The sequence below is a fragment of the Lactuca saligna genome, chromosome 1 (assembly GCF_052625555.1).
Source record: "Lactuca saligna cultivar CGN05327 chromosome 1, ASM5262555v1, whole genome shotgun sequence".
In the NCBI taxonomy this organism is placed as follows: domain Eukaryota; kingdom Viridiplantae; phylum Streptophyta; class Magnoliopsida; order Asterales; family Asteraceae; genus Lactuca; species Lactuca saligna.
The window spans coordinates 152,718,024-152,741,414 of NC_136417.1; the positions used below are offsets into that span (position 1 = coordinate 152,718,024).

At 34.4% G+C, this 23,391-nt stretch overlaps 1 protein-coding gene across 1 annotated transcript; it reads left to right on the forward strand.

Annotated features, from left to right (window-relative positions):
• The first annotated feature begins 8,258 nt into the window (after positions 1 to 8,258).
• On the forward strand, positions 8,259 to 14,393 carry LOC145045479 (phosphatidylinositol 4-phosphate 5-kinase 6-like). Its single transcript, XM_078993804.1, has 7 exons — positions 8,259 to 9,860; positions 10,173 to 10,340; positions 10,808 to 10,973; positions 11,826 to 12,136; positions 12,618 to 12,721; positions 12,976 to 13,051; positions 13,922 to 14,393. The coding sequence occupies exons 1-7, from the start codon at positions 8,821 to 8,823 to the stop codon at positions 14,202 to 14,204; spliced, it is 2,148 nt and encodes a 715-aa protein (XP_078849930.1). The 5' UTR covers positions 8,259 to 8,820; the 3' UTR covers positions 14,205 to 14,393.
• The last annotated feature ends 8,998 nt before the right edge of the window (positions 14,394 to 23,391 follow it).

Here is a 23,391-nt window from a genome sequence, read left to right on the forward strand (position 1 = left end):
TTTCAAAAAGGGAAAAGTCTTTTCGAACCAATGGTTTTCAAGTCTATTCATCGGATGATCCAAAATGGAAGGTATTTTGCCTATCCCAACCTGTTCAAAATCACTTTCAAAAGCTCAAAATGGAAAGACATTTTGCCAACTCCAACACTCAAAAGGTCACATCCAAAGCTTAAGAAATCACATCACAACAGATCCGCACGTGTCAATACACCTGCTAGACCTGCAAAGTCCACTATTTCAAAACACACAAACAGAGATGTCAGATCTTACAAACCTCGGACTGAACAAACGCATAACCTTTATTCAAAAACGCACACCAAGCGTAATGTCAGGGAAAATGACAAAAAATCGGCATGTCAATGTCAGTATCAAAAGTCTAATCTTCATGACAAATCTTATTTTCCTAAAAAAAAACTCACCATAACTCTCAATCTCACAACACTCAAAAAAATCACAAACACCCAAGACTAGGTTTAAAAGTTGACCTGAAACCTATCCCTTCAACCTCGTATCATGCATCGATTAAAAACAAGTACATTACTCCAGGCTCCAAACTCGCTTGAGTGTCCAAATTAACCACTTAATTTTGCAGGCCTTGTGCAAGGAGGATCAAGAAGATGAATGGTTGAAGTCCTTGTAAATTCTTTTAAATGAGACACCCAATTCCCCTCTAATACAATTTTAGAGGTTGAATTCAATAAGGAAAGCTTATTTATATGAATTGGAACACACATTATAGCTATCCCAAGGTACGTGTGTTTGAACCTGTAGAGACCAGGATGAATTTGATTTCTTAATGATTCTTTTGATAAAATGTATACAGGTACATGAATAAAAGAATCACTTATATGATTGTGAAGTGTAGTCGCACTTCAAAGAGATTAGTCCTTGAATTTGCATTTTTCAAGAAATCCAAACTGGGACCCCCGACTTGACACAATAGAATCACCTAAACAAGGACTAATCTGTCATTCTTGAAAAATGCAAATTCAATGATTAATCTGTCTTTTCTGAAAGATGCAAACTGTTCTTGTTTATCCATTGAGTGGATAAATCCAGGAAAAATAACGACTTTGAAACACAGAAAACTGGAAACGCTTTCTTCTTCATCTTCTCAAAATTGATTCTGATTTTGTGCCTAAAATCAGAATTGTTACATCAGGAATTATCCCAGTTTGGATTTCGTGATACCCAAGGCATATATGGTCAAAATATCAAACAAAGAAAGTGTTAACACGATTCTTGTTTGTGATCCAAATTTCCAATAACCCTATTTCGTTTTTTCCCCAACACGGATCTGGTCACAACTGCTAGATTCTTCCAATAATCTTATTTTGCTCTATATTTTTCATCTCATTTTTTCTTATACATTGATTTCACCCTTGCTTTTTTTTCTAGGTTGCTAAAGAATTGAATTTTACTAGTAATGGGATTAACCACAAAAGGAATCAATTTTTTGATGATATTTAACAAACAAACATTTATGTTGTTTTTTAATGTTTTATCACGATAAACTATTGACATATGCCGCTAATGTATATACAACTTTCTAACCTACGCTATACTTAAATTTGGATATGCCTACTAAACATACATATTTTGGTGTTCATGTATTTACTTGATATATCATACTATAATACATAACTAGTAAAAAATCGTGGGCTTGGCCCCGGTTTTTTTTTTTTTTTTTTTTTTTTTTTTTTTTTTTTTTTAACATCGTGAAAACAAAAGTCATAGAGAGATTGTGTTTTTTAGAATGCAACAAATAAGAGATTAAAAGTGTAAAAATTTGGAAAGTGGTGTGGTAAAATGAAGGTCAACAAAAGTTACTAAAAGACTAAAAGTGTAAAAATTTGGAAAGTGGTGCCACAAAATGATATTTTATTATTATGCTTTTTATATTAAAGTTAAATACTTAAATTATAGCAGTTGGTATAAACCTTTAAAATCGAAGGACCGGAGAAGATGAATACAAAAAGTTTTGTGGTCAATCTCCAATAACCACAAATCTACTGTTCCTAAGTTCAATGAGCTTTTATATCATATATAATGGAAATAAAATATTTATATCATATATAATGGAAATAAAATAGAAGTAGTATGTTAGTAATACACAAATTAATAGAGATACCTTATTATTTCTTGATGTAGCGCTTTCTTTAATTTCTTACAAATAAATGGAAGTGGGATATATTTATACACATTTGAATGCACGTGGTAAATATTTTTGGAATTATGTCCATACTTTTTATATACTCTTAATTTGTTTCTTATTTATTCAGATCATTTTTAAATTGTTTATGATATAGCTTAGGTATATTGAAGCATTTTTTTTTTTAAATTTAGTTATAGGTTAATTAACTATGTTTTTTGTGCGTCCAAACAATAAGATGAAATGATTGTAGGAAAAAGGATTGATGCATTATACTTTGAAAAAAAAAATATACACAACACTTGCTTTGTATATTCATTTTATTTCTTCCTATTACAACATATTATTTTAAAAGTTGCATGTTATAAATCTCCTTATTCTATTAAATGAATTATTTTTGCCACATGACATCTCCTATATCTATTTTTCTATCAGAGTTAAATTACTATTTTATCATTCTTATTTATTAATTTAAATCCTATAAAATACATTAACTAGTTCGTGGTGTGTTAGTTTGGAAACCGATTAAATGAATTATACAACATTATTTATCTCATAATTATTTCAAATTCAATTACACAATATATCCATACCCATCAAACACTAATTTGTAGATGTTACATTGACATCAAAATTTGGAATTTCAAATTACCATTTAAATTGATACAAAATATTTTCATGTATATTATTCCTTAGTAACATCATTTATTAATTATAAATAACATCGTCAACCCATACAAAAATTCCAACGTTTCACCTTTTTTCATAGTCCCTCATACTTAATTCATCATTTTATGTGTAATTATTGTGTTGTGTTTATGTATATTTATTATATTACCATTATTTTAAACTTATTTTATAATAATGTCATTTTCATAATTTATTGTTTTTTTTTTCACTCTATTCAAATTTATATTGTATTGTATAAAATCATAATCTTATCAAACGTGTACAGATACAAACATAGATCGAATATTTAGAAAAATGTATATAATAATTTTAACTAATCATTATAAACTTATAGACAAAATTTATATCTTTGTAATGTAATAATTTTTATAAATTTTTGATTTTTCATGTTAGGCGATAAGATTAGCTGGCATTTAGGTTTATCTTTATTTAAACTTCATTATGTTTATCTTTTCCTTAGTTGGTTAGTCTCTGATAAAAACTTGTAATTGTATAAATACGTTGGCAAATCAATGAATAAGGCAGGCAATTCATACAAATCTTTCATGGTATCAGAGCAGGATTGAGAAATCTAAAACCCTAAAACATGACGAAATCTGGAGAAGAACCTTCAGAGGGTTCAAAATCGTCACCACCTAAAATCGAATCCAATTCTCCTTTCTTTCTTGGACCACAAGACCATCCAGATGATTTCATTACTCCAACAAGACTGCGTGGGGATAATTATGATGATTGGGCAGGAGACATACAGACGACATTAGAAGCACGAAGAAAGTTTGGGTTTCTTGATGGGATGATCACATGTCTTGTTCCTCCGTGTACGACTTCAGATTGGCTCACTATCAACGCGATGTTGGTTTCATGGATCATGAATAACATCGAACCAGAGGTAAAATGCTATCTCTCTAAATACAGGGATGCGAAGAAACTATGGGATACTTTGAAATCACGATATGCGATTGTTAATGGACCCAAAATTCAGCACTTGAAGGCTTCAATTGCAAAGTGTGAACAGAGCAAAACCATGCTTGTTGCAAAATACTTTGGCAAACTAACTGCACTATGGGAAGAACTTCATAAGCATGAGCCTATAATTAGCTGTGAGTGTTGTACAGAGTGCACAGCTGGAGCTAGACACGAGACCAGGAGAGATACAGATATGTTACATAAGTTTCTCATGGGTCTATGTTCAGAATACTCTCCACTCTACGAACTAGCATTCTATCACAGGATCCGCTCCCTTCACTTGACAAAGCTTTTCAACTGGTAGTACAAGATGAACGAGTACGAATCTCAAAGTCTGTTCAGGAGGAAAAGCCAGCGGAAGTTTTGGGTTTTGCTATTAAAGTAGGATCCAATAGGGGACGAGGAAAAGGAGACAGACCTGATAAGTCACATCTAAGTTGTACTCACTGCAAGAAAACAGGTCATGAAGCCAATACCTGTTTCGAGTTAGTAGGGTATCCTGAATGGTGGGAACATAACAACAGGTCTGATGGTGGCACTCGAGGAGGCAAATCAGGCGGACGAGGGAGAGGAAGTGTAAGAGAAAACACAGTCACTACAGGCTCTCACAATGGAGGTATAATGGCTGGAAATAATAGCAACTCACCGCTATTATTTACAGCTGAACAATGGAAGGCTCTGACCGGTCTTATGAGTACTTCCAAGATTACAGATGAAAGATTGTGGATTATCGATTCAGGAGCAACACACCATGTAACTGGTGATGCTTCTTGGTTGGAAAATACACGTAACATACCTGGTGGTCTTGTGGGTCTTCCAAATGGTAAAAAGGTCATTGCAATCCGTGAGGGTTATGTTAGACTTTCAAAGACCATCACTCTTAAAAGTGTTCTTTTTATACCTAAATTAAGTTGCAATCTGATTTCAGTTTCTCAATTAAATGATGATATGCAATGCATTACTCAATTCGATTCTTCTATATGTGCTATACAGGACCGGTCGAGGAGGCTGATTGGAGCGGGTGTTAGACGAGATGGACATTACTACTTTGGGAAAGGTGGATCAATTCTTCATGTTTCGGTGGATGCAACAACCTCCACATTAGAGTTATGCCATAAGAGAATGGGACATCCTTCTGAAAAAGTGGTGAAATCCCTTCCTCCCGTTTGTAACCTTAGGGGTAGTATGAATAAAGCCTGTGAAGTTTGTTTTCGGGCTAAACAAACTAGAGATAAATTTCCTTTAAGTGAAACTAAAACTAGTCGAATTTTTGAGAAAGTACACTGTGATCTTTGGGGTCCTTACAAGCATCTTTCAAGCTGTGGGGCTCGATATTTCTTGACAATAGTTGATGATTATTCTCGTGCAGTGTGGGTGTATTTGTTGACTGATAAAACTGAAGTTTATGAAATGTTTGTGTCTTTTGTGGCTATGGTTGGTAGATAATTTTCAAAACAAATCAATATAGTACAAAGTGATAACGGAACAGAGTTTAATTGCTTGTTTACTTATTTTTCTACACATGGAATTTTGTTTCAAACATCATGTGTTGGTACTCCTCAACAAAACGGGCGAGTAGAGAGAAAACACAAACACATCCTCAATGTAGCCCGATCTCTTATGTTCCAAGCAAAATTGTCTATTTCCTTTTGGGGTGAATCCATCCTCACAGTTGCACATCTGATCAATCGCACACCGTCTCCTTTGCTCGACAACAAAAGTCCATCAGAGATATTGTTTGGTACTCTTCCCTCATATTCTACTCTTAAAGTGTTCGGGTGTTTATGTTTCGCTCATAACCAAAAGGCAAAAGGAGATAAATTCGCTAGTCGAAGCCGAAAATGTGTCTTTGTTGGATATCCATTCGGTAAAAAAGGGTGGAAATTGTTTGATCTTGACACCAACGAATACTTTGTTTCACGTGATGTAAAATTCTTTGAGGACATATATCCTTATTCTGACATGAATTTAACACCACGTGAGACCACAAACACACTACCTGATGGACCAGTTTACTTTGATGAGATTGACGAGGATGTTGTTGGTCTAGATCAGTCACCTAGTGACACTTCACCTATAAATTCGCCCATTAATACACCTGGTCAAGAACTACCAAGCTCTCATACACAACCAATCCCGGACCCCCCGTCTCCACTCGAACAACAGGAAAATATGGGTAGAGATCAAAGAATCAAGTATCCGTCCATCCTTCTTAAAGACTTTGTTGCGTCTACTAAAGTTAGTCCATCCCCGTCCTCTACACACCAGTCTCTACCAGCTTCCTCAGGTACGTCGTATCCTATAGTTCATTATATAAATTGTGATCAGTTTTCTCCTCGGTATAAAGCCTTTATTTCAGCAGTCACTTCGGGAACTGAACCGAGATCATTTAAAGAAGCCATGCTGGACACGAAATGGAAAGCCTCTATGCAAGATGAAATTCGTGCTCTTGAAGAAAATGGTACTTGGACATTGCAACATCTTTCTCCTGGCAAACGTGCCCTTGGTAGCCAGTGGGTATATAAAATTAAATATCACTCCAATGGTGATATAGAAAGATACAAATCACGGTTGGTTGTGTTCGGAAATCATCAACAAGAAGGCCTAGATTATAAAGAAACATTTGCACCGTTGCAAAGATGACTACGGTATGTATGTTTCTGGCAATTGTAGCTTCAAAAAACTGGGAATTACATCAGATGGACGTGCATAATGCTTTCTTACACGGGGATCTACAAGAAGAATTCTATATGAAATTGCCTCCATGGTTCAAATGTTCGAATCCCAACTTAGTATGTCGTCTTCGCAAGTCACTTTACGGTTTAAAACAAGCTCCTAGGTGTTGGTTTGCTAAACTAGCGACAACACTTAAGAAATACGGTTTTCGTCAGTTTTATTCTGATTACTCTCTTTTTACATACATGTGTGGAATGGTGCAAGTTAATGTACTAGTTTATGTGGACGATCTTATCATCTCGGGTAATAATCATGAAGCTATCAAACACTTCAAGACATATTTAAGTAATTGTTTTAAAATGAAAGATGTTGGTCCTTTGAAGTATTTTCTCGGTCTTGAGGTGGCTCGCAATCCCACTGGGGTTTTCTTGTGTCAACGCAAATATACGTTGGATATTATTGCTGAAACCGGTCTTTTGGGAGCCAAACCAGCCGGTTTCCCCATTGAACAAAATCATAAGCTTGGTCTCGCTCAGGGTAAAGAGTTGACTGACCCAGAAGTTTACCGTCGACTTGTGGGTCGTTTGATATATCTATCTGTCACGCGTCCAGATCTAGCATACTCAGTTCACATCCTATCACAGTTCATGCAATCTCCACGGATCGAACATTGGGAAGCAGCTCAACGTGTGGTTAAATATTTGAAGGGAACTCCTGGACAAGGTATTCTCCTACGTGCTGATAGTCCTCTCATCTTGAGTGGTTGGTGTGACTCTGACTGGGCTGCTTGCCCTCTTTCTCGACGATCTTTATCTGGATGGATTGTGTATCTCGGTCATTCTCCTATCTCTTGGAAAATGAAGAAGCAACATACCATGTCTCGATCATCAGTTGAAGCGAAGTATCAATCTATGGAAACTGTTACGTGTGAATTGAAATGGTTAAAAGGTCTTCTTGCTAGCTTGGGAATTCATCACAAGAAAAGTATTGATCTGTTTTGTGATAGTGAACCGGCTCTCTACATTTCACAAAATCCGGTTTTTTCATGAACGAACGAAGCACATTGAAGTTGATTGTCATTTTGTTCGTGATGCTATAGTTGATGGTCTCATTAAACCTTCTTATGTTCATACATCTAAGCAACTAGCGGATATCTTGACGAAAGCTCTAGGAAAAGCTGCATTTGATTGTCTTGTTAGCAAGTTGGGCATTTTCGATCCCCATGCTCCAACTTGAGGGGGGATGTTAGGCGATAAGATTAGCTGGCATTTAGGTTTATCTTTATTTAAACTTCATTATGTTTATCTTTTCCTTAGTTGGTTAGTCTCTAATAAAGACTTGTAATTGTATAAATACGTTGACAAATCAATGAATAAGGCAGGCAATTCATACAAATCTTTCATTTCATTACTAATCTTTTGATTTTTCATGTAAGTATCTATTAAAATTAATTCATATATGAATAATTTTCATAATTTATGTTGGTTTTTTTCGTTTGTGTAATTCAAAAAGAAAATACTCATCCTTACAAACTTATACACAAACTTCTAAATTTAACAATTTTTATAAATCTTTGATTTTTCATTATCATTTTAAATTATCAACGGTTTTTCCTTCTATATACAATCTATTTAAACTTAAACGAGGGACAAATATGTCAATTAACTACAAAATACTGTGCATCATCACCCTTTAACAAAAGCATGAATGGGGCCAGGGGTTAGAAGCATCACAAATATGCACTTTTCCATGTATTTCATCAAAAGATGATTATGAGTATGAAACGTCATAATCGTTGGTAAAAGCTTTAACTTCTCATCCTTCCAACTGTTGGGTCACATAGTACTTTGAGGAGCTAATTCCGGAAACCAAGAAACATCGTCCCATTCAATCTCTAGTCACCCTAACCCCACCAACATTATGTTAATTTTAATAAAATTCATCACCCAAAAAGCCCCTTGTTGATTCCAATTTCATCTTTTGCTTTTCTGAATCAAAGGAACACCTCGGCACATTTTTTGAAACATAAAGAACACAGGTACCCACCCATTTCCTGCAAAATCCAGATGATAGACCCCTCTCTCCTAATTTGATTTATGATCAAAAGAATCAATCTTGTTTCCTTCTCCTTTTTGTTTTTTCTCTGGGGTTTTTGAATTTTTTTCATTGGTGTATCCGAGTTGAGTTTATTTTAGATCGTCCTTGGGTTTGCACCCCAGATGTTTGTTGTTTTGCCTCTGAGAGTGACATTGTTGATACAAGGAGAGCTCGATCTGGGTTGATCACATTACTCTACCTTTCCTTAGATATCACACATATATCTAAATCAGGAGATAATGAGCAAAATCCTTGTGCGCATTTTGAAGTCCGTGGAATCAAAAGTCTGGAAATCACAAACATCCGCGAAGAAAAGGGCAATCAGCATTTTCACAACAATGTCCGTCGCCCATGTCGATGACGAGGTTACCGATGCAGAAGTTTACAACACTGAGAAGCTCTTCTGCAATGGCGACATCTATATCGGTCAGTGGGCTACTGATACCCCTCATGGAAACGGCAAATACTTATGGTCCGATGGGTGTATGTACTTAGGCGACTGGAATAACGGGAAAATCCATGGTAAAGGTAAATTCAGCTGGCCTTCTGGTGCTTCTTACGAGGGCGATTTCAAGAATGGTTTCATGGATGGAGAAGGTACTTTCACAGGCTCTGTAAACGATTCTTATAAAGGTTCTTGGGTTATGAACAAAAAGCAAGGAAAAGGAACAACAAATTACGCAAATGGTGATCATTACGAAGGGGAATGGAAAAAGGGATTCCATAATGGACAAGGGAGGTATCGTTGGGAGAATGGGCATCAGTATATCGGTCAATGGAAGAATGGGAAAATGAACGGGAATGGAACCATGATGTGGGAGAATGGGAATCGGTATGATGGGAGTTGGGAAGATGGATTACCAAAAGGGAATGGGACATTCCATTGGTTGGATGGAAGTTTCTATGCTGGAATCTGGAGTCGGGATCAAAAAGAACAAAGTGGGAAATTTTATCCATCCACTTCACAAGTTCCTCATGATGATTGGGACCCACATCAGTTGTTTTCAGTTGAGATGAGTGAATGTTTGATTTGTGAAGGCGAAAACATTGTGATTTTTCCTTCTGATAAGTTGTTTTATTGGTCTAATAATGAGGAAGGAATGCCTCAAAATCCACCAACAACAACAACAAGGGGAATTGATACGAATGGGAATGGCGGAAATGGGTATTTGGGCGGGTCGTTGAAGATCCGGATGCAACCTGCAAAGAGGCAAGGAGTTACAATATGTAAAGGGCATAAAAATTATGAGCTTATGCTCAATCTACAACTCGGTATAAGGTGAAATATTAAATGAATAAATCATTCTCAATTCTCATAATCTTTATGTTTCATTGTGGTTTTTAAGTTTTCTTGTTTAGTTTACAATCATAAAGATAACACGTGGAAAAATGAAACAAATGTGATGTGTTGATGATTCGTACGTATAAAACTTTTGTGTTATTGGTGTCTGAAGGATCTATTTTGCAGACATGACAGAACAGGTTGTACTGTGTTTGGCTGTTATGACCGTTGACTGATGTCAATGGTATATAAGTATGCATTCATTGTGTATTTTTATCATTTTATTATTAATTAATGGTGTAATTTCAGACATTCTGTAGGAAGGCCAGCTCCGACAAAATCTTTAAAATTGAAGCCTACTGCTTTTGATACGGAGCAAAAGTTATGGACAAGATTTCCTCCCGAGGGATCAAAACATACGCCACCTCACCAGTCATGTGAATTTAAATGGAAAGACTATTGCCCGTTGGTATTCAAGTGAGTCTTGTAGGCTCTCTTTGTTATACAGGATAAGACATGGTTGTACTTTGTTTGTCATGCATTGGATTGAGACTGGAACTAATATGTTGATGAGACAAAAATGCAGGTTTTTGTCTCACCTAAAAAGGAAATGAGACAAAAATTGCAGCTTTTTGTCCCACCCAAAAACATAATAAGACAAAAATTGCAGCTTTTTGTCCACAAAATTACACTTTTTTTGGTGGGACAAAAAACTGCAATTTTTTTACCCAAAAAGGAAATGAGACAAAAATGCAGTTTTTTGTCCACCCAAAAAGGGATATGGACTAGCTCCCAATCTCCGTCGGTACAAAAGACGTGAATGCCCTCCTAATCTGGATGTTCGAAAATAAGCGTAGAACATTTGTCCTGAGGGTATGTTTGGGAATATATATTTATGTTCACTACCATGATTTTCTTTCTTACATGTTATTGATGGTTTTCAGGACTCTTAGGAAACTATTTAATGTGGATCCAGCTGATTACATGTTATCAATATGTGGAAACGATGCTCTTCGGGAGCTCTCATCTCCTGGAAAAAGTGGAAGTTTTTTTTATTTGACTCACGATGACAAGTACATGATCAAGACAATGAAAAAATCCGAAGTTAAAGTGAGTCAATTCAATCAATCCAATGTAGTTTCTTATAAATCTCATATATATGGTTTCAAAATAGTACAAGAAATGGCAACATACTTTTATTTAATTGTTTATTATTTTAGCATCCTACTTTCATTTCTTTCTATTACAACGTTATACTTTCATATCAATAAAAGTATGTTGCTATTCTTGCATTCTACTTCCATTTCTTTCTGTTACAACATTATACTTCCGTTTTTTTTTTCTTATAAAGGGATTGTACTCCAAAATATATCCAATTTTCAAAATTAAATTTTGTAATACAAAAACACACAAATAGGATAGTATAATAAGAAAATCAATACAATATATTTCTCTTTCTCACTTTCTCTTTCAGCTGCTTTATGTTTAGGACATTATACTTTGAAAACATCCATCTACCCAATTATTTTATATCTAATTTAACATTGCCATAATTTGGTATAGATTTTTCAAAACACAATTATTTTATCTTGCATTAATCTAAAAAAAAACCTTATATTTTGTGTTTTTTCCAGATTAAACCTCAACTTTAGTTTTTCCCTTAAAAAAACCTTGTATTTTTTCATTTTTTCCAATCTGCCCTTTTACTCATTTTTTTTTTTTCCAAAACAACTTGTAAAACATGAGCGTTTTTTCGAGAAAAACTAAAAAGGTCGAGGGTTTATTCGGAAGCATTTACAATGCCGAGGGGCTTTTTCGGAAAAAAAATACACTTTTTCGGAAAAAATGAAAAAATACAAGGTCTTTTTCAGGAAAAAATATATATAAGGTCTATTTTTTTTGAGATTAAGCCTATTATCTTTTAGTAGTTGACTCAAATACATACTTATTATACTACTATAGGTTTTAAAAAGAATGCTTCCAGCATATTTTGATCACGTGAAGTCGTTTGAGAACACACTTGTTACAAAATTTTTTGGACTACATTGTGTGAAGTTAAGTGGGCCCATACAAAAGAAGGTGCGATTTGTCATCATGGGAAATTTGCTATGTACTGAAGTTCCTATTCATAGACGCTATGATTTGAAAGGTTCTTCACATGGGAGAATAACAGATAAACCAGAAACCGAAATTGATGCAAACACAACTCTTAAGGATCTTGATCTTAAATTTATTTTTCGGTTGCAAAAAGATTGGTATCAGGAGTTTTGCAGGTAAGCTATATATGATTGTTTCTATTTTGATTTAATACAGAAAGAACGACTTAACAGACTAAGGGTTTACAAATGTGCACTTTTTTTTTTTTTGTTTCTTCTTTCCATTTTACAAATATGCCCCCCCCCCCCCCCCCCCCCCCCTTTTTTTTTTATCTTCATTGTTTTCCCTTGAGTATATAATTACGTTGGTATTATGGGTAAAAGAAGATAAGTATGTTGGCATGTACTGTGTTTGACATGAAATGGATGAATGAGTGATGTCAATGGAATAGGGACTCATTTTGGATATCTTGTTTGTGTAAAAGACGGAAATGCCCTTCGTATTGTTATTATCGAAAAAAGCCCTAGAAAGCTTGTCGAAGTCCTGTGTAGTAAATTTAGCCGAAATGATAGAATTGTGAGATGTTTCTTGAAGAATGTTGCATAGTTGTTTTAAAATTTATTAATTTGTTTCAAAATTTATATATAATTGATGCAGTCAAGTGAACAAGGATTGTGACTTTCTTGAACAAGAGAGAATTATGGATTACAGTTTGTTGGTTGGTATTAGCTTTCAAGAACCAAATAGGCAAGTAGCTGAAGGTATAACACATACATCTCTTTCTCTCTCTCTCTCTCTCTCACACACACACACACACTAAAAAACACACACGTCCTTTTTTTTTTTTTCTCGTTAAGTGTTGTGAGGATAACTGATATTTAAAGTTTTTTTTGAGAAAGTAAGTGCACTATTGGGAAATGGGAAGAAAAACATACATGGGGGCAAATTTGTAAAAAGTCAGGAATTAAAGTAAAGCAAAAAGAAACAGCATCTTATTTTGTGTTTTTTTTTTCAGTGAATGCTGATGCTGATAGCAATGGAACAACTCCTAGCCTTTCAACAGACATGGATTCTCTTATCAATCCTACAAAGTAAGTTACATGTTGAAATTTAATAAATATTATTAAAAAATTTAAACACTCTTGGTTTGAGCCTATAAGGTCCTGTTTTTCTGTCTCATAAATTCATGTCATGTTTAAAAGGTATTTGAGAAAATGAGTAACATGTGAAAATGGAAGGAAAAAAAATGAGTATTTAAAATTTTACCCTTACATTCTTAACAAATAATTTCCCAATACTTATTAATTTTAACGATTTTGGTCAATTAAAAAGTGAGTGAAGATCGCAGGGAACAAAAAAAGGATAAATAGTGAAACTCAAATGGTAAATGTTTTTAACCGAAAATTAATTTGAATACATAAAAATAATTAAATTGTGCTTTCCAACATTTTAAATTTGGGAATGAGTAGTGATTTGATTGGAACATTAAAAAGTATAATGACCTAAAATATCGGGTTAATCTTTAAATAAAACCTTATATTTTGTGTTTTTGTCCAGATTAAACCTAATTTTTTTTGCATGTAAAGGACCTTGTATTTTTTCAAATTTTCCGAAAAAGCCTTCAACTTTGTATTTTTTTTCGAAAAAACCCTCAACCTTCTAAATGCTTCCAAATAAACCCTCGACTTTTTAGTTTTTCTCGAAAAAAACCCTTCACATTTTACAATTTTTTTTTTTCGAAAAAGAAAGACAAAGGGCCACATCGGAAAAAATGAAAAAAATACCAGGTCTTTTTTCATGCAAAAAAAAAAAATGAGGTTTAATCTGGAAAAAAAACACAAACTATAAGGTCTTTTTTAAAATTAACCCTAAAATATATACAATTGAAAGTTTACTAAATGGGATATTAAGTACATTGCTATTTTTAATCTAAAAAAATTTATACGATTGTAAATTTGTAGGTGTAGTTGTTTACGGTTAGGAATTAAAATGCCAGCACGCGTTGAATTCACGGTGAGAAGTAATGACACGCAACTAGTTGGAGAACCGACAGGACAATTTGGTGATGTCATCCTTTTCTTTGGTATAATAGATATACTACAAGATTATGATATAAGTAAGAAGCTTGAACACGCGTATAAATCATTCCAATGTGATTCCACTTCCATTTCTGCTGTCGACCCAAGATTTTATTCTAAAAGATTTAAGGATTTTATATTTAGAGTTTTTTCAGATGACAGTTAAAAAAAGTTGTTACAGGATTTGAGAGTAAAGAAAGAACCGGTAGGCGTCAAATGTATAGTTGGTCAAGAGTATATGATATTGGCCATTTGTGTTTACCGGTGTACTTGAGATGTAGACTAGATAGTGGTTTTAGAGGTTACTAAAGTTAAAGATATAGATTGTTTTATATGAAATGGTGTTGTTAGTTTCGTTGTGTTTGTGTAGGCTTATGTTCTTCTTGAGTTACTAAAATCTACAAATCGGAGATGGGTCGTGTTCATGAAGTTAAAAACAAACGTAAAAAGGGAAACAAAAACTTGTCTACATTTATTATTATTAGATACTTGTAGACTATGGGTGTTTGGTGTAAAATAATAACATTATGGGTATGCTTGACAAACAATTTTTAGCTTTGGGGAAAAGCACCAAAAAAATGGAAAATTTTCATTCAGGAAAGTTTTTCGGTTTTATTTTAAAATAAAAAGCTCATGATCTAAAAGTTACTTTAAGTGGTGTTCGGAAGTTTTTAACTTTTTGAAATTTTTAGCTTTTGGATTTGTACAAATTTAAACATTAAAAGTTAACAGCTATTTTTGCTGAACACTTTTGCACAAATAAAATCTATAACTTCAGGCTACAAGCTATCACTAGCAAGGTTCTAAATAACGTAAGACGTGACTTAGCGGCATGGTAAAAGTTAAGCCATAACAAGCTTTGGCGAGTTATGACGTTTTTCAAGGCGTGACTATATTATATACATTAAAAGATATAAATCACATAATTATTGAATTTTATCAAATATATGAAGTTTTTAGAAGTGTTATATTAATATCTAATATAAAAAAAGTTAACAAAAACACATTTATTTTAGACCCGATAGAAAAAACAAAAGAAAAAAAAAACAAAAAAACTCGCGCCTTGAAAAAATCTCCCGCCATAACACGATAAGGTGCGCCTTGGCACGTTATTTAGGTGATACGCTTAACAAACCCGTCATGGATGTTTTCGTAACGGCTATACCACGCCTCATGCCACAACACGCCTTGAAGCGCGCTTTTTAAAACCATGATCACTAGTTTTGCCTAAGACACCTATATACATACATAAAACATGTAGAGACATACATAAAATAGGTGACTAGCACATTTAAATATCAAAAAGGTATACCATAGTCATCTCGAAAAAAAAAAAAAAACAATTTGAAAAACATCAAAGGTTTGTAAATCAAATAAAATAAATGATTAAATATAAATTATAAGTATTAGCGAAGTACTATCATAACAATAAATAGTTTTTTTTTAAATGGAAGAAATTTTATTAATAAATCAGGTAAAAGCTGTGAAGAAATAGCCACGTTTGAAATTTTTAACCAACCAACCTAGTTCATTTTCAAATTTTCACTTCTATTAGACAACTCAAAGTAAGACTCTGACATGTTTATCGAATAAGTCATATCTTCTTGGGGTTTTATAACGAAAAAAAATTCAAGAGTTTCGAAAACTTTCAAAGAACCCATAAGGTTGTAAAAACAACAAACATTTTCACCCCTTCAAGCATGAATGGTTCGCCCAACAAAACCAATCTTGAACTATGCAAAAATAAGGTATATTTAAGTTCCACCCTCGTCCAATATGTCTTCAAATGGAAAAATCCAAGAAACAAAAAATGAAATAGTGACCGGTCATCTCTGTATTTAAATAGACGGATTTCGTTTAAGCTTTTAGAAATTGTTCTTGATTATTTGTGTAAATGTATGGTGTTGCTTATTTTTATGTTTTGATTTATATGGACTAGAAATTGATTGTGACACATGTTTTGTTTCTTTTATGTTGTTGATACACCTCATGTTAGAAGTTTTAGGGTTTGTAGTGGAGATCTGGATACCGACTTGGATCGTGATATCACTTTCCGAACTGATATTTCTACCCTATGCCTGGGTTACAAGAAGTTCAGCCTAGGATAATCTAAGTGGACATTTACGATTCTAGGCACAGAAATCGTAAGCCAATATCCTAGAGAATTATGTGAAAGTATGATCAAACGAGAGCTTAAGATTGTAATCCTCTTCTGAAAAGAATCGTTTATATAATAAACGATATTAGGGTTTTATTAGGTTGGACCATCATTAGTTGCTTTGGAAGCAAGTAATGTTAATCCAGATTTAGGGTTACCAAAAACTAACGAGTTTCGTTAGTTTTACCATAAACACCCTCAAGAAAATGAATTTCCCACTATGGTCCCATATGTAAAACTAATGAGTTTCATTAGTTGCTATGGACCCCACTAGGGGCGCTGCCTCTTTGGAAACCCCGGACCCGGGGGCGCTGCCCCTGGACCCCCAACTAGTCGTCGAATCGGCTTTTAATTCAATCTTATACATGCGTGCACTCCGCACAACCCCATATATATATTAGAGTACAAACTATGAAGCCTCTTAGCTCACATGTTAGTTCCAGTTACTTAGAATGACATGGTGACACTAAAATCACCAACAATCCTCGCCCATTTTAGTGTAACCCTTGAGTAAACATAACATTATCAAACAAACCAAACTAATACATAATCAGGGCGGTTCATGGGCGAGCTGGGCCACAGCCTAGGGCATCACAATGACAGGGGCATCAACTCTGGTCCACTTATTACGGGCCAAAATTTTGATTCAAGGAAGTCTGACAATGGGCAAAAGAAAAACTAGTACAGAGCGCCAGTTTCAAAATTTGGAAGACGAAAAGACGGCGGCTTCAAGTAGATTCAGGAAACAAGGAGACTGACTTTTGCACGCAAGCAGACTCTAATGACTGCCACTAACTCAAAATCCGATTATTCCAGCGGTCATAATTATAACCGTCGCTCACATCGCCGATCCTTCTCCGCTCCAGGATTCTGATCTCCGACTCCAACTCCGACGCCAACTGTAGTCGTGGTAAGTCTCATTTTCTTTTTCTGGTTTTTTAAAAACGTACTTTTTTATTTTCTGGAATCGATAGTGAACATGAATTTCTTGTTAGATTTTGAATGTGTAGGTTAATTTCTATCTCATTCCTAGTTTAATCGTATTCCTGATTTTAGATTTTGTTTTAATCCCAATTTATTTTTCTGTGAATTGGTACACCTCCTGTGTTCAAGCAACATTTTTTTATTAGAAATTGATGCAGCACATGTTACAATTTTTTTATCTGATTTTATCATATATATATATATATATATATATATATATATATATATATATATAAGTAGGTTCATGCGAAAATATAAATATCTTGCGAAAACGCGAAAACAAATTTTATCTTGTGAAAATCAAGCACATGTACTATAAAAAAATAAATTTATTAGCAATAAATTAAATATAGTAAGTTTACATTGGACGGTGTTATGGTAATATAGATTTAAAGACGGTTTTGATAATTATATTTTTTTACGTCCTTAATCATTTTTAAATTCATGTTTTCTTAATAAAAATGTTAAAAATCATACTTTGCTAATATGAAACAATTTATCATCTATCATCGATTATCATCATATATTTCAAAGTTTGGATGAATTATTTTCCAAAATATAATGTTGAGGTGACACAATATCATTGGTTTTTCTTGTTTTTGCGTTTTCGCATGAACTCTCCCCTATATATATATATATATATATATATATATATATATATATATATATATATATATATATATATATATATATATATATATATATATATATATATATATATATATATATATATGCATTTTTCAGGAATAGGTACACCTCTTGGATCTAAAACGAGATGATCTTTTTAACTGATTTTATCATAGGCATTTTTGAAATAATGATGAAAGGGGGATTCACTTGGCATGCGTGTTGTCCATAAGGTAGACATCTATAGCAATAGAACAAGGTGGGAATAAGATCTAAGGTAGGAAAACCAAGGGCAATTCATTTGTGGGCATAATATCAATATCTCGGGTGGGGGTTTCACTTGTCATACGTTTTTCTTTGGTTATCTCTCACATCTGTATAAGTATTTCACTGACACGGGTTGAATGGATTGGTTGTAATTGATGTCAACTGGAACGGGTTTTTTCAAGGGAACAAGGAAACAAAGAATCATAATCTGGAGTGGGTTCTCATGGTGATAGCCGAAGGGAAATTCATTGTTTGCTTCAATTTCGAGAAGAAGGCTCTCGCGAATGGAATGACACTTTGAAGATCGAAATGGAAGATCACTACTGGAAGGAAAATCAAGAGATGGTTTTCCTTTGTTCTTATGTCACTACATTAGGACAAGTATAGATGTTTTACCAAAACCAAAAAAAAAGTCCATTTTACCGTCTGTGCTGGAAAGGATCACTGGATGGATAACAGGATTGATGATATGCTCACATGTTCTAGTGGTTCTACATCATGTAGTTTTGGGTTGATTGCTAAAATCCCGTTTGACCCTTTTGCCCATCTTGTTTTAGAATCTTTTTATATGGTTCTTTTGATGGTTCTACATCATGTATTTGTTTTTTTTTTTTTTTTTTGCCTGTGTTTTTGTTGCTTTAGTTAGTTTGTACTGTGACCTCCAGCTTCATGTTGGTTTTCTGGTGTATATATTTGCCACTGTTGTTCAGAAAAAAAATATAACTGTATTAAAATCTTAATATAGCTTGTAGTGGTTAATGTCTTTAGTGGCATTTTAGGTAATACTATTTGTCATATTTTTTTTTTTTTTTTTTTTTTTTTTTTTTTTTTTAAGATATGCATTTTAAATAAATCTCTAGATTTTTTTGGTTTTGCAATTAATATCATTACATGGTGTGTGTGTGTGTGTATATATATATATATATATATATATATATATATATATATATATATATATATATATATATATGTGCAATTAATCTCTAGGTAAAACTATTTGTTAGTATTTCTAAATACAAAAATGACTTCATTAAGATTGCATGGACAATCGATATGATCACAGGGCATCATTAAACATTTTCGTCCAGGGCATCAAATACCATTGGACCGGCCCTGTACATAATGAAAATATCGAAAACGATTGAATTTCCACTTAGTATCATACAGTTGCAAATACTTGAGAATCAGAGTGTTCTAAGAATTGAACCCATCAACCGATTTGAATACCAGAAAGTAAAATACATACTAGTTTATTGAATTTCTAGCAAACTACAGCTTGACACTATTATAAAGTCGTGTGTGTCAATCCTCTCATGATCGTATTAAGGTCAAGTTGTGACATCCCCAAAATCATGGCCAGAAAAGACCGATTTAATTTATGCTTTTAAAATAATTTTCAGAGTAATCCTTTGATTTAAAAGAGTTGTGGAATTTGTTCTCAAAACAAAATATGATAAATAAAATTTATCAAAGCATTCCTTAAAGAAATGTATTTTCATTATATATATATATATATATATATATATATATATATATATATATATATATATATATATATATATATATATATATATATAAAACTTGGGATGTCATGTTCCGATACAGACACAAAAGGATAAACGGTATATTATAAGCCTTACAACAGTTATACACAACTACTGGCCTACAAACAAAATATCTTCACAAGTTGTCCAACTTATGATCTCGCGCCACTACTTGTAATACAAATAAAACTGAGTGGGTCAGGCTTGGGAGCCTGGTGAGCATATAGGGTTTTCAACCCACAATAAATAATTATATTTAATTTCGCCAACAACAATAACTCGATCACCCATTCCGATTATCCTCACTTTACGTCCCTATGACAACAACTATTACAAGGGACCTAATCTAGGATTTTCATTGGGACGGACACTACTGGAGAGGCGTTTCCTTAGCAATGAATGTCCTAAGGCAACCATGAGGGGGATAGAGTACACCGGTGAAGACATCGTTCACAACACCTACAGGTTATGAACCTACCAGCGTTCCACGGGACAGTCTAGAAAGAGTCTGTGGTCGTCATCTGTACTCCGCTAGATAACTAGATTAACAACATCAACATCGAGGCCTCTTATCATTTTACTTCATCACACTTCCACTATCTACCCATGTTCTACCCAACATCTTTGTGTGTGTGTGTGTATATATATATATATATATATATATATATATATATATATATATATATATATATATATATATATATAAACACAACATAGAACATGTATAAAACATTCAATCAATACTTATTTCAAATAACACATAACATATAAACACGTAGCACGTATTTTATAGAGAATACTTCGTATTTATGTGTTAGAAGAAAGTAACTACATACTCACTTGATAAGACGATAATCGGACAACAGTTCGTCTCTTAAAATAATCTTTTCTGATAAAACCGGGACGTTTTCTCCAAAACCGGGCTTTATGTGGGTAGAGTTTTGGCTCGCAAACTTTACATCTCGGGATCTTCAGGGCTTCGGGACTTGTTTCGGGCATCGGGATTGACATTGGGGCTTCGGGGGTATTTCTTGCACACAAAACGAGGAAATATGGGAGAGAGAAATGAACTTTGGCAAAAAAGATCGGCAGCCCTCACATGCCTTTTATAGGGGATGAACCTCGCATGTATGTTGGGCGTACAAAGCTCTACGCGGGGCGTAGTTCGGATCAAGCCTCCAGGTGGCAAACTTCGGGTGGTGGAACGTGGCTCTTCTTCGGACCGCAGGAGGCAGCAGTACGTTGCGCGTAACTTCCTCATATGTAGGGCGTACTTTGGTGTCGACATGTAAGCGGGGCGTACACCTAGTACGTTGGGCGTACCCTTCGGATCAGATCAGGATGCGTCAGATTTGGATATTATCCGAATAAATAATAAAATTTATATTATTTAAAAACTTCTGAAATTCATATCTTCCTCATACGAGCTACGTTTTCGACGTTCTTTATATCCACGCGTAGGTGAGACTAAGCTCTACAACTTTCATTTAGACTCCGTCGGCTAATTTTGAATTTATTTATATTGAATTATTTTTAGTAGGTCGGGATAGGAAAACTCCGTTATAAAATCATAACTTCTTCATTTACGTCTGTTTCCGTCTATTTTTTCACCGTTGGACTACTATCAACGAGATCTTCGGTTCTCGTTTAGATTGTTTCGGCCAAATATCATTCGATCTGATATTCGAACTTTGGGCTCATACTGCTAAGTCGAAACTTCGAAGAATCATAACTTCCTCATATGAAGTCAGATTTAGACGTTCTTTTTATGGACGCTCTCGGTTTAACGTATTCTACGATTTTCGTTTAGATCACTAAGCCTAAATATCGCTCTATCGTAAATTCACTATTTATGTCATTCAACGTCGTGTCGGTTCTGTCGTGAAACTTCGACAGGTCATAACTTCTTCGTTATAACTCGGATTTTAACATTCTTTATATATTCGGAAACCTTGCCACGACCACTACAATTTCGTGTATCGATATCGGGTTTATCTAACATTTTAGTTTTTAACGCTTAAAGTCACAACAATTAGGCATAAATCACATAATACTCAAATAATACATTCTTATTATTTCAAAACGAGTTACAAAGGTTAACCTAGACTATTACATCAACATTAATGTCTAGCCTAGAAACACGAGCATTACAATTTTATCCACCTTAGAATGATTCCGTCCCCAGAATCACACATCAACAAACAAATGCGGATAGCGACTCATCATGTCACTCTCCGTTTCCCATGTGAGATTTGGCCCATTCGTATGTTTCCATCGGACAATCACTAATTCGACCATCTTACGTCGCAACTTCTTAGTCTTTCGATCAATGATTGCCTCTAGTTCTTCAATCAACCTTTTTTTCTCATCAATTCTTAATTCATAAATTGGAATTATATCGGGAACTTCTCCTGTGAACTTCCTCAAATAACACACATGGAAAGTGTTATGAATCCCATTCAGTTCTTCGGGTAGTTCTAGCTTGTATGCTTGGTTCCTAATCCTCTGAAGAACTTTAAACGGTCCAATAAACCTTGGACTTAACTTTCCCCTTTTACCAAATCGTATAAGTCCCTTCCACGGTGAGACTTTAAGCAAAACCAAATCTCCAACTTTAAAAGTCATCGGTCTTCGCTTGTTGTCAGCATAGCTCTTTTGACGATCCCGAGCTGCTAACATTCTCTCCCTAATTATTTTCAACGTTTCAGCAGTTTGATGGACTATTTCAGGTCCCATAAACTTCTTTTCCCCAGCCTCAAGCCAACAAGATGACGTATGACATTTTTGTCTGTACATAGCTTGATAAGGTGCCATCTTTATGCTTGAGTGGAAACTATTATTGTAGGAAAATTCTACCAAAGGCAAATGTTCATCCTAGTAGCCTTGGAATTCCAGGGTACATGCTCTCAGCATATCTTCAAGCATTTGTATCATTTGTTCACTCTGACAATCATTTTGTGGATGGTAAGCTGTACTCAAACACAACTTGGTACCCAATTCCTCTTGTTGACTTCTCCAAAATCGCTAGGTGAAACGATTGTCATAATCTGACACAATTGTTAACGGAACACTGTGAAGCCTCATAATTTCCTTCACATAAGAATTCACAAGCTTATCCATAGACCATTTCTCATTGGCTTCTATGAAGTGCGCACTCTTAGTGAAGCGATCAACGACTACCCAAATCATGTCGTGACCATTCTTTGTTCTGGGCAGTTTAGTGACAAAATCCATAGCAATGTCTTCCCATTTACCCATAGGCACAAGTAAAGGTTCTAAACTCCTGTATGGTTTCTGATGTTGTGCCTTGACCCTTGCACACATCACACACTCGGCCACATACTTTGCAATATCAAACTTCATCATCGGCCACCAGTAATAGGGTTTTAGGTCCCTATACATTTTAGTGCTACTGATATGAATCGAGTACATGGTTATGTGAGCTTCTTCCATCAGCATGTCTCTTATTCCTCCTGACTTAGGCACCCAAATTCGATCTTGGAATACCTTCAGTCCGTGACTGTTTATACCGAACACTAACGTTTTGCCCAAACGTTCTCCCTTTCGGTCATTCTTCTTAGAAGCTTCTTCTTGAGCTTTCTTTATACTCTCCACAATTGTTGAGACAACTTCTTTTCTCAACGCTCTTGGCATTTTTCTTTCAATATTGACCTTTCGACTGAGAGCATCAGCGAGAACATTTGCTTTACCAGGGTGGTAAAGTATCTCACAGTCGTAGTCCTTAAGTAACTCTAGCCAGCGTCGTTGCCTCA

What these genes read in the sequence shown, in the direction of transcription:
- LOC145045479 (XM_078993804.1), top strand. Translation starts at nt 8,821, where the DNA reads ATGAGCAAAATCCTTGTGCGCATTTTGAAGTCCGTGGAATCAAAAGTC. An exon ending in TGAAAAAATCCGAAGTTAAA is followed by an intron (nt 10,974 to 11,825) that starts GTGAGTCAATTC and finishes ATACTACTATAG; the next exon opens with GTTTTAAAAAGAATGCTTCC. An exon ending in TCTCTTATCAATCCTACAAA is followed by an intron (nt 13,052 to 13,921) that starts GTAAGTTACATG and finishes GTAAATTTGTAG; the next exon opens with GTGTAGTTGTTTACGGTTAG.